This window comes from Artemia sp. Qi Xiang Cuo, chromosome 7 (genome assembly GCF_049724085.1).
Source record: "Artemia sp. Qi Xiang Cuo chromosome 7, ASM4972408v1, whole genome shotgun sequence".
Lineage (NCBI taxonomy): Eukaryota > Metazoa > Arthropoda > Branchiopoda > Anostraca > Artemiidae > Artemia > Artemia sp. Qi Xiang Cuo.
The window spans coordinates 72,195,379-72,207,728 of record NC_142800.1 but is presented as its reverse complement, the minus strand read 5'-3'; the positions used below and the strand labels follow the sequence as shown (position 1 = coordinate 72,207,728).

The 12,350-nt window shown below is 36.0% G+C and overlaps 2 protein-coding genes across 2 annotated transcripts in view; one reads left to right on the top strand and one right to left on the bottom strand.

The window, feature by feature from the left end:
• The window catches only part of LOC148950660 (actin-histidine N-methyltransferase-like), a 243,758-nt gene that overhangs the window by 85,385 nt on the left and 146,023 nt on the right, over positions 1-12,350 (top strand). The window lies entirely within an intron of this gene.
• Positions 1-12,350, bottom strand: part of LOC148950662 (uncharacterized) — an 82,613-nt gene that overhangs the window by 39,790 nt on the left and 30,473 nt on the right. The window contains exon 3 of the mRNA XM_089092543.1: positions 4,710-4,798. Coding sequence (XP_088948669.1) covers positions 4,710-4,798 — 89 coding nt within the window. The remainder of the gene's footprint in view (positions 1-4,709; positions 4,799-12,350) is intronic.

Below are 12,350 nucleotides of genomic sequence, written 5' to 3'. Positions count from 1 at the left end.
CAACTTTGGCGTTTTTATTGTTTGCCGGGGCGAAGAAAATCGGACTCATCTCTTTTGTGGCGTTTAAGTGTGATCCCTAGTCCGCAGCTCTTTTAGCATAAAGATAGTCGTTTCCGGTACGGATAATATCTAAATAGTTGGTCCAGAGGCTGTTATTTCTTATAGTAGATCTGGACTCGTTGTGCTTCGAGAAAAGCGGAGCAATGCTGTCCAACGCATTTCCTATCTGTTTACATGCTTCAGAACTAGTTGTACCAACATAGGCGTGCCTCACGCTAGACAACTGACACCCCCCTAAAATCGTTGTTGCCGAGATCCTTACCTTTAGCTAGATCAGATAAATATTCCAAACCCTTTCCTTTTATGTCGTAGTGTTCAGTACTTTATACGCAGTGGTATCTTCATCCATATTCAGGTTTGCTTTCAGCGTTCTGGTGGCTGCTGTGAGAAAGGGGAGAGTAGCCAGATATCGATCCCTGGCATTTTCATTCGTTGTCGCATCAACGATACCAGAAACTCTTCGATGACCTTTGATGTCCAGATTCACGGTCGACTCCTAAGCCAGATCGCATGCATTGCGGCAAAACGGCATGGTTGCAAAATTGCCCCTTACAAACTCTCTGTGAACTTCTGGTGCTTTTTCAGGCAGGCATAGCATTTCTTTTAGGTAGAAGCGCATTTTTGGCGTTTTTATTGTTTGAGGGGCGAAGAAAATCGGACTCATCTCTTTTGTGGCGTTTAAGTGTGATCCATAGTCCGCAGCTCTTTCAGCATAAACATAGTCGTTTCCGGTACGGATAAGATCTAAATAGTTGGTCCAGAGGCTATGATTCCTTATAGTAGATATGGACTCGTTGTGCTTCGAGAAAAGCGGAGCAATGCTGTCCAACGCATTTCCTATATGTTTACATTCTTCAGAACTAGTTGTACCAACATAGGTGTGCCTCACGCAAGACAACTGACACCCCCTAAAATCGTTGTTGCCGAGATCCTTACCTTTAGCTAGATCAGATAAATATTCCAAATCCTTTCCTTTTATGTCCTAGTGTTCAGTACTTTATACGCAGTGGTATCTTCATGATGCTTCATTGCCTCGTCATCCATATTCAGGTTTGCTTTCAACTTTTTGGTGACTGCTGAGAGAAAGGGGAGAGTCGCCGGATATCGATCCCTGGCATTTTCATTCGTTGTCGCCCCAACGATACCAGAAACTCTTCGATGACCTATGATGTCCAGATTCATGGTCAGCTCTAAACTAGATCGCATGCAATGCGGCAAAACGGCATGGTTGCAAAATTACCCCTTACAAACTCTCTGTGAACTTCTGGTGCTTTTTCAGGCAGGCATAGCATTTCTTTTAGTTAGAAGCGCAACTGCAGCGTTTTTATTGTTTGCGGGGGCGAAGAAAATCGGAATCATCTCTTTTGTGGCGTTTAAGGGTGATCCCTAGTCCGCAGCTCTTTCAGCATAAACATAGTTGTGCTTCGAGAAAAGCGGAGCAATGCTGTCTAACGGATCTCCTATCTGTTTACATGCTTCAGAACTAGTTGTACCAACATAGGTGTTCCTCACGCAAGACAACTGACACCCCCTAAAATCGTTGTTGCCGGAATCCTTACCTTTAGCTAGATCAGATAAATATCCTAAATCCTTTCCTTTTATGTCGTAATGTTCAGTACTGTATGCAATAGTCAGAAATCCAAGGGTCGCTATCGTTCAAAAAAAGGGAGGGGGTGGTTCACATCAGCTGCAGTTGGTTTGAGTACGAATTCTGGGGTAATCTAAGGTGCTTAAAACGACTATCGGGGTGCACATGCTCGAACTTATGTAGAACTTGACGATTTTAGCCTATAAAGGAGAAATTAGTCTTTTATGGCCAAGTACTTTGTGCAACTAAAACCCGATATGTAAGATGCTCGGCTTTTTTTATTGCTGTGGAAACCGAATTCGCGCATGCGATCGTAGAACGAGGCATCTGTTGTTTTTTTGTTGTTTTTTTTTTCCTGGTTAAAAATATTAGTTGTATAGAATGCAAATAAATTATTTGATTCAGACAAGAGCGATCTATCGTTTGGTCGGATAAAAATTAAAGGTTGTGTTGAAAATATTTCGAGTAGAACGCCACTATCCAGAAAATTTTCTTTTTTTGGTAAGGGAGGGATTTTCTTGTTCAAACGGTTTTATATTCTTACAGATTCAAATCTCGACTTGGTTCTTATTAACAATATGTAAAGAACATTCTGACGGCTCGAATGATGTGCAGTTTGATTCGTTTTCATTTTTTCTTAACAGCTATCAAAAATTAAAAAAAAACTTGCTCATTGTAGGCTAATTTCTGAAAGCTATGACGTTATTTAGAAAAAATAAATAGTTGCTCAAGAATTGCGATGTTTTGGAAAAGAGGCACATAGTTTGACTCGTAATGACAAGCAGAATTCAAACAAAGAATAAATAGGCTAAGTTTACTTATGTAGGCGAAAATTTCAGAAAAACCGAAAAACTAAGAAAAATTACCATAAAATCCTAGTTTTCAAAATTGAATAGGGGTTAACTAAAAAAATAAAGGTTGTGGGGAAAAACTAAAAATACCGTGAAAGTACTCGTTCTTAGGATTCAGGATATGTCAAGTTTATAAATTTTCAGTTTATTTTACCGTGTAAAAAAAAAATCAAGAGCGGTATGACGTCGTTATAGGCCAAATATGACTTTATAGGCTAAAATGACCATGTTCTGCACGGGTACGAACTTGTGCACCCCGATATTCGTTATCAGCGCTCCCGATTACCCTAGAATCCACCTTCAAACCAAATGCGGCTGATTTGAGCCACCCCCTCCCTTTTTTTAACGATAGCGAGCCTTGGATCACTGACTAACAAAAATGTGGGGTTTGCAATTTTTTCCTAGAGAAAGATCACGGATGCGTGTGAATTTGTGTTTTTTTTTCCTTTATGAAGTTATTTTAATAGCAATATCATCTAAATCTGTCACAAAAAATGACCTACCATTCATTACAATTCATTTCCCGTCCTCTCCCCCCCCCCCTACAATTTTACACATCAGTTTTTCCATTCAATTGCTCCTAGACGAGTCTTAAAATAATTAAATAAAAAAATGAGTTTTTTTTTCAGTTGAAATTAAGGAGCAACACTAAAACTTGAAACAAACAGAAATAATATTATTCTATATATTCTCATATATATTCTTTATATGAGGAGGGCTACCCCTCCTCAATCCCTTGCTCTCCACGCGAAAGTTTTTTAAGTACTTTAAAAAGCTTCTTATTTCAATTAAACGACCCTTATGTTTCAGGAGTCGTTCTCAAAGAATTGGGACAAAAGTCAAACTTTAGCGTAAAGAGCAGGGTATTGAGGAGGGATCCACCTCATATACATAATAATTTCTGTTCGTTTTAAGTTTTAACTCATTGCTTTCAGTTGAAAAAAAATTGTTTTATTTAATTTATTCTGATCGCTTTTCAAATCATGCCGGAAATCCCCCCCCCGTAGAAATTTTTCCGAGACCCCCCCCCCCAGTGAAAGGTTTCTTCCGCGGAAAGTCCCTCCAACGGAAAAACCCACCAGACTTCCAACCGAGCTGAAAATTTCCCCAGGACAATTCCCCCGGAACATTTCCACATGGAACATTGAGTTACCAATGAGAAATTGAGACAATTAAAATAACTTATTACAGAAACTCTGGCAGAAACCTTCCCCTGTGTAAAATTTTCCCTGGAAATCCCACCCCCGGAAATTTCTCTCCCCACTGAAAGTTCTCTTTACGGCATAGTCAATTTTTTTACGGAAATATCCGGTTGCGTTTTTCGGCGGTAAGTATCCGGGGGGTGAAGTCTTCACGCTATGGAACCTTTAAGCTAGTCCCTGAAGTATTTTTCCAGTTATATTCTTTTCGCCCCCTGAAAGAGGAACGAGGGATGTTCAAAATATGGTGTCCGCCAAAACATGGTGTTTTACCTACTCGGAATATTAGTTTGTGAAACTCAAGATACACAATCCTTTTTATATTTGAATTACAGCTTTAGCCAATCGATTGGAGAAAATTCACTGAAAATTAGAATATATTAGTACATTAAATCAACCTTGATTTCTACCCATCCCTATGAGTTTCCAAAAATAATGTTGCTGATTAGTAGCCAAATATTTAAACTCAGGACGTAGATAGGAAGTTTTTCTGGGGAGAGGCAGAGGGTTTTAAAAGTGGTTAACGTTGAACAGCAGCAGTTGTCGAGTATGTTGAGCCTGTTACTTGATAGAAAAGCGATGTCTTGCTTAGTGATTACTGTGTGTGTGTGTTTGATGTTATGTATGCATATTTCGCTAAGAATGGTCAGTGTTGCAAACTGAATCCAAATTTTTGTAATTTTTTTAGAAAACACATTAAGCCCTCTGCACCTCCCCTCCCCCCCTAATATATGTATTTTCTTAAAGTTTATTGTTAAATCTAGTAATGTTCTGTCAAATAACAACCTCTACCATATTTCTACGATAGTTCATTCTGTTTGATGAGGTCAAGAAATAAACTAATAAAACATAAGAGACACTTTACTCCTTACCAAGTCTACACTATTGTGTAGATTAGTGTTAAAGGTATCTGTAATTTAAAAAAAAAATCAAAACATAAAATATCCAATTTTGGCATAGTTTTTACACATCAGAATGATGTTACACATAAATATTCGTCAGTATACTTACTGTGGAGTTTGGAAAAAGGCTTGTCTACCCTCATTCTCAGGTGGCTGCCTTGGCCCTCGATACCACCGGGAGAGGTCGATCTTCGATTCCTGAAAGAAAGATCAAAATATGTTTTATGGATTGCTAGGTTAATTATCTATTATTGTATGCAAACAAATAAAAAAGTCTGGCTAATTCCAGATCGTTCAAGTAATGGGATTTATTAATAATTTTGATCACTCATAGTGAGTTCCAAGTAAATGCACATCTTACAAATCAGGTACCGGATGTCTAGTAAAGTTAAAAACACATTTTTATTTTTTATACATATATACATATATATATATATATATATATATATATATATATATATATATATATATATATATATATATATATATATATATATATATATATATATATATATATATATATATATATATATATATATATATATAGGCCTATATATAAGAGAAAATAAGACAAATAAAAGAATTCCGAATGCGAATTCTGAAAAATTCCCTCTGTGTAAAATTTTGCCTTGAAAATTCCCCCGGAGACTTTCCTCCCCACGGAAAGTTCTCTCCTTGGAAAATCCTGCCCGTAAAAAATTTCACCAAAAAATGTCTGCATATTTTCCAATAACAAATACTATATGTAAACAATGGGCGAATTGCATAACTTAGTGCCCTTTCCTCTGGGGCTACGGGGATCATCCCCAGGGGCATAGTTGTTGGACCTTTCAACTATGCTGAATCAAATGGATATCTCAAAATTTTGATCGGATGTCTTTGGGTGAAAAGGGGCGTGTGTGGGGGTGGGGGGGCTAGTTGCCCTCCTATCTTTTTGGTCGCTTATAAAGGTCACAAAAACTGTTAGTTTCCGTTTGAATGAGCCCTCTCCTTATCTTGTAGGATCATTGGTTCTATATAATCACTTCTGGGGAGGAAAAAAAATAGTAAACACAAATCTGTGATCTTTCTTGTTGCAAAAAATACAAGGTTCTACAATTTTTATACCTAGGAGTTTTAATCTCTATAGCTAGTAGTTATATCCCTGGTAAAACAAACGGGTCACAATTAAAATCGTTAAAAAAGAAAATTGCCACCTCCTCTAACAAATCAAACAACTTGGCATCATAATTAAGCACAGAACGCAGGAAAGACTAAATTGTCATTTGTGCTTTACTGAAAAGTAAAGGCGCAGAACACAATTGTAAGTTGTATTTACTCATTCAATTTCCTATAGATTTAAAGAGGTTTTAGATGGACAAACATTGAAAACTCAACGTATTGATCTTAAAGCATTTAAAGTCAAACATACGAGCACTCGTGTACCCAGTGTAAATCAAAGTATAATCCCCTACGGAACAAATACTGACAAAACCTGACAGCAACCTGACAAAACCTATCCTCTCCACACAAAAAAGTGACCCTTTGTCCGCGTCTCCGGAGACGATTCCATACCTGGCAACTGAATACCGAGTTACACAATTCAATACAACTTTCCCGGTCACTCGTCGCCTGAATCACGCTCTAGCATAATTTATTGGCTCGTAGCAAAGTACTTTGGCTCGGAGCGATTAAGTAGTAAATCACTTTGTGTCTAGAGGCGCTGAGGTACGCGGGGTCACTTTTGGAGAGTTTTGTCAGTACTTGTTCTGTAGGTGATTATACTTTGGTGTAAATAAACTACAATCCGGGTTGGGACCAATACAACAGATGAAACAAAATGCTAAGCAAAACTCCCGCTGGTGGGGATTGAATCCACAAACTCTAGTGCTCGAGGTGAGGCTTCTATCAAGGTTGTGTAAAAGTGACAGAGTGGCTAGTGAAGTAGCTGAGTAAAATCAGAATAATAATAAAGTTTAATTTTAACTAAACACAATAACATAAAATCATGCAGTAAAAAGCCCAAATGTGTAAAGTGAAAAATAAACTACTTAATGATCGTAAAAAAAAACCTTTAACGATTTTTTTAAATAATTTTTACTTGTTGTCTTTTTGTCCATATCATTCACATTGAAAATTAGTTCTTTAATTTGGAAATGATTTGCAAAGTTTGTAGTTGTTTATTCCAGTTCTGTGAGCTGCAGTCCTATTTTTCTTTTTATTATTTATGTATTATTATTATGTATAATGGAATCACGCTCTAGCATAATTTATTGGCTCGTAGCAAAGTACTTTGGCTCGGAGCGACTAAGTAGTAAATCACTTTGTGTCTAGAGGCGCTGAGGTACGCGGGGTCACTTTTGGAGAGTTTTGTCAGTACTTGTTCTGTAGGTGATTATACTTTGGTGTAAATAAACTACAATCCGGGTTGGGACCAATACAACAGATGAAACAAAATGCTAAGCAAAACTCCCGCTGGTGGGGATTGAATCCACAAACTCTAGTGCTCGAGGTGAGGCTTCTATCAAGGTTGTGTAAAAGTGACAAAGTGGCTAGTGAAGTAGCTGAGTAAAATCAGAATAATAATAAAGTTTAATTTTAACTAAACACAATAACATAAAATCATGCAGTAAAAAGCCCAAATGTGTAAAGTGAAAAATAAACTACTTAATGATCGTAAAAAAAAACCTTTAACGATTTTTTAAAATAATTTTTACTTGTTGTCTTTTTGTCCATATCATTCACATTGAAAATTAGTTCTTTAATTTGGAAATGATTTGCAAAGTTTGTAGTTGTTTATTCCAGTTCTGTGAGCTGCAGTCCTATTTTTCTTTTCATTATTTATGTATTTGTTCATCTATTATTTGTTTGTATTGATGGCAGAAATACATAGATTTTGTCTAAATACGCCACTAGTATTAAATAATCATCATCTAACTATGAGGCTACTGAGCCGTTTAAAAAGCTTTTAAATTGATGCCAGATACGAATGAAAATATAAATATATGTTTTATTTACCCATGTGCAGAATACTTCTAATCTTCTATATGCCTCAAAGCCACCATCCATTATTGCTTAAAATAACCTCAGAATACTACCCAACCTCAGGTATTAGTCTTCGAGTTGAAATTTTTCAGTTTAACGTACAAAATAAAATGACGTTCGACAGACTTGCTAAAACACATTGTTTATAAGTAGAACTTTCAATTTATGTCGGATATAAATAGAAAAAAAACATATTTCTTTTATTGTAGCTGTTTCTATTCAAGCACGTAATATTTCCCTATCTTCAAGTTCATTTAATTTCTCATTAAATCACTACAAGACAAAATAACACTTTTACAATATGAATCAATGGAAAACAAAATATTTACAGAGGGTGCCTACACAGTGAGTTATACTCGAACATTGCCGTCTATCTATCTCTATCACTGCCTGAAATAACTTCCGAATACTGCCCATAGTGCCCAACCTCAGGCATTAACCTTCAAGCTGAAAGTTTTCAGTTTAACGAACAAAAATCGATCGTTGGCAGGCTTGTTTAAAGACATAACTTGTGAATAACTAGTTTTCTATCGCAGTATTTAAGATTTTCCTCTCCTAAAGCGACAGCGTCTTGATTGTCCAGTTTTTGCATCATTTTTAAATGACAGATTTAGTATCCTTGAACAGTTTATTGTACACTGATTCTTTACTAACCCACTTTATGGAGGAACAAAATGTACATCTGTGATGTGAAACTTGGTCTTGATTAATAAGCTTCCAGACGGCAATTTTCATGAGAGGTTTAGTTGTATGAAAATATAGATAAATACCAATCAAATTTCCAAGGAGTTGCCCATTTTCAAGAATTGTGTATACCATTGCGCTCTCCACGCATGGCCCGAAGTTTACCATGTGTGGTGCAAAGAGGCACAGTGTGTTGGAACAAGTGGCGCTCCAATATGTACACTAGAAGGCGGAGGGGGGGGGGGGGGTAATTCTTAACAAATTTCATATGCTTTGTGTTTTAACGAAAAGTGTCTTTGTTAAATTTGCATGTAAATTAGAAGCATAGAAAATATAATATTTTCATTTAAATACCGCTACGATTCCTGTTGGTTTTATTAGAAAGTAGCTGTCTAAACGACAAAAAAAAAGTGCAACAACTTTTTTTTAGTTGCAGAAGAATCTAAGAAGGAAAAGAGAAGTTTCTTTTATTGATTATACAGCAAACATGAACTTGAATGAGTTGTACTTACATAATTTTCCTGCACCAAGGAAAAAGCAGTCCAAAAACAACACTATCCACACAACAACCTAGGGCGGGCAAGGTCGTGCTTAATAAGTACAAATTTAGCACTTCTGCGGAAGCAGGGGGCATCAATTGGGAGGAAGTTGGAATTTTGCCTCTCTAGGTTTACTTTTCCCTCCACGAATTTGAAAATTGCTTTATTTAGTTACTTGAAAAAAAAATCGAAAACGCAACAACAATTGCCCCTCCTCCATGAGCGCCGGGAGGGGGAGGGGCCATGTCCCCTGGAAATTTGGTACTATAAAGTAATTATAAGGAAACCAAAAGAAAAAAGGCAGAATGTGGAAAACCATGGAAAAAATGTGTGTCGCCCCATTGTTGACTGCCTGCAAATAGATTTTGACCCTATAACGTAAGTGTAATAGCCTGATTATTGACAACACTAAATCAAAGAATCAGCTATTTATGGCGATCCTAAATATGTATTTGTTTACTAGTAATAAGTGCAGTTATTAGTACACAAGAAAGTTCGTAGAATTAAAGAAAACACAAGGAAAACAACTTAATAAGGGGCAATTTCGGTAAAAAAAAAAATTGCCGTCAACTTTTGCTTGCATTGCCAGAGTACCCATGAGCTGATATATGAAGACACTATAATCAGAAATGTTTTCCCTGAACGGAATGCTGGGAATTTTTGTATTTCCCTCTGAACGGATACGTTTTTTGTGTTTTGTTATCATTTATCTATTTTTCCAGGAGTGATTGTATTTATCTAGCTGTCGCTTTGAAAAATATTTAATTTTTATGGTTATGAAGTATGAAGGTATCAAATATATTGGTTGATTTTCTTCTTACTATAAGAAAGTAGGTGCTTATGGATTGGTGAACCATCTGCAATTAAGATATAAATTCTTAAACTGCCAGTTTTACTGTCAGTTTTGCCACAGCTTGCTTTTAACTTTTTTTCAATTCTTTTTTTTCCTTTTTTTCAGAGAATTACTCTTTGTTACATTTGGCTAGAATGTTTTATTCTTGAATTCCCAATATAAATTTTAATATGAAACAATGGCATTGCTTTACCCGGGTGACACTATCGCAACCATTGTCATGAATTAAATAAAAAAAACAAGTTTTTTAAACTGAAAGTAAGGAGTGACATTAAAACTTAAAACGAACAGAAATTATTCCGTATATGAAAGGGGCTGTCCGCTCCTCAACGCCTCGCTCTTTACGCTAAAGTTTTTTATTGTTTTGAAAAATAAATTTGTTAGAAAGAGTCAAACTTTAGCGTAAAGAGCGAGGCGTTGAGGAGGGGACAGCCCCTTTCATATAAGGAATAAATTATGTTAGTTTTAAGTTTTAATGTCGCTCCTTACTTTCAGTTTAAAAAACTTGTTTTTTTTATTTAATTTCTTATCGTTTTTTAGTTAATGCAGCTTTTATTTTGGCTCGCCGTCATTGAATAAGTAAACTAAATTTGCATAAAAATTTAACTTTTCTTTTGCTAAATGGCTGTCTTTAAATTTGGCTCTGACGTAATTTAAAAATTAACTTACGTAACGAACTTCTATATTCGTATATTTTTCTTCTGGCAAAAAATACAAAGTTGCAGATTTTTGCAGATATGAGCTTGAAACCTATGTTATAGGGTTTTCTGATACGCTGAATCTGACGGTGTGATTTTCATTAAAAATTTTTCACTTTTAGGGGATGTTTCCCCCTCTTTAAAAAATCAGGTGAGTTTTCTGAGGCTCGTAGCCTTTGATGAGTAATACTAAACTTAATAAAATTCATATATTTAGAATCAGCATTATAAGCCCATTCTTTTGATACATTTATTGACATCAAAGGTCCGTTTTTAAAAGTTTCGATTACTATTGAGCCGTATCGCTTGTTTTTTTTTATTGTTTTTTTTTATTACGTATATGTTATTACGTATATGATGGGGTTCTCCCCGTATTCAATACCAAGTTATTTAAGTAAAAAATAAAAAAAAAATTTAATGAACAAACACCTGAATAACACAGGTCGTTTAATTAGAATAGATAGCTCTTTTGAAAGAACTAAAAAAAAACCTGTAGCGTAAAAAGCGAAGTATTGACTTGGGGGAGAACCCCCTCATATACGTAATAATTTCTGTTTATTTTAAGTTCTAATGTTGCTTCTTACTTTCAGTTGAAAGTACTTGTTTTTTTTAGTTTAATTTCTGATCGTTTTTTAAGTAATGCTTGGAAATCCGGCGCCCACTTCATAGAAATGTCCCTTACCCCAAAGAAACATCCTCCACGGAAAGATTCTCCCGAGTAACCCCTCCTCCAGCCCCCCCCCCTCCCACCAGAAAAAATTCTTCCTGAAAATGTCTGTATACTTCCCAATAACCAATACAATATGTAAGCAATGGGCAAAGTTCATAACTTGCAGCCCTACCCCTGAAAACTGTGGAGGATTAAGTCATCGTAAAAGACATATTTATCAGATTTTCGACTATGCTAAACACAATGGCTATCTCAAAATTTTAATTGGGTGACTTTGAGAAAAAAATGAGCGTGGGAGGGGGCCTAGTTGCCTTCCCTTTTTTTTGTCACTTAAAAAAAGGGCTCTAGAACTTTTAAGTTCCGTTCCAAGGAGCCCTCATACGATATTCTAGGACCACTGGGTCAATACGATTACCCCTGGGAAAAAAAAACAAATAAACACGCACCCGTGATCTTTCTTCTGGCAAAAAATGCAAAATTCCACATTTTTGTAGATAGGAGCTTGAAACCTCTGCAGTAGGGTTATCTGATACGCTGAATATGATGGTGTGAATTTCATTGAGGTTCTATAACTTTTAGGGGGTCTTTCCCCCTTTTTTCGAAAATCAGCCAAATTTTCTCAGGCGCGTAACTTTTGATGGATAAAACTAAACTTGATGAAACTTATATTTTTGAAGTCAGAATTAAAATCTGATTCTTTTGATGTATCTATTGGTTCCAAAATTCCGTTTTTTAGAGTTTCGGTTACCATTGAGCCGGGTCGCTCCTTACTTACAGTTCGTTACCACGAACTGTTTGATATATATCACTACCACCTCCGGTTCAAAGAAAGCAAGTCCACCGTCATTTCGATCGCAAATAAACTGACAACTCATGCTGATGCTTTACATAGTGAGAGATCTTAGCCATCTTTCACCAACATTACTCTGAAAAAAAAAAAAAAAAAAAAAAACAGTGACGAGTTTTGCATCAATGTTTTTTAAAAGCATCACAGGCTTTCAGGCTTCCAAAGTGTACCAATTCGTTTTTTCGTTCTGTTCCCTTTCTTTCCGTTTAGCTGCCGGGTGTTTTTCTCGACAGTGTTTTCAAATACAAACATGAAAGACAAGACAAAATCCATGAATCTACCGATACAAAAGAAGGGAGAATACTCAAAACTTGAGATTCGAAAAAAGAGAAACTGTTTTTTTGCATATTTTAAAACTGAAAAAAAAATTAAGAAAGTATCAGTATATCCAACGTCGAATAATCTTATTTTATACTGAAAATATGCACGAGCTTT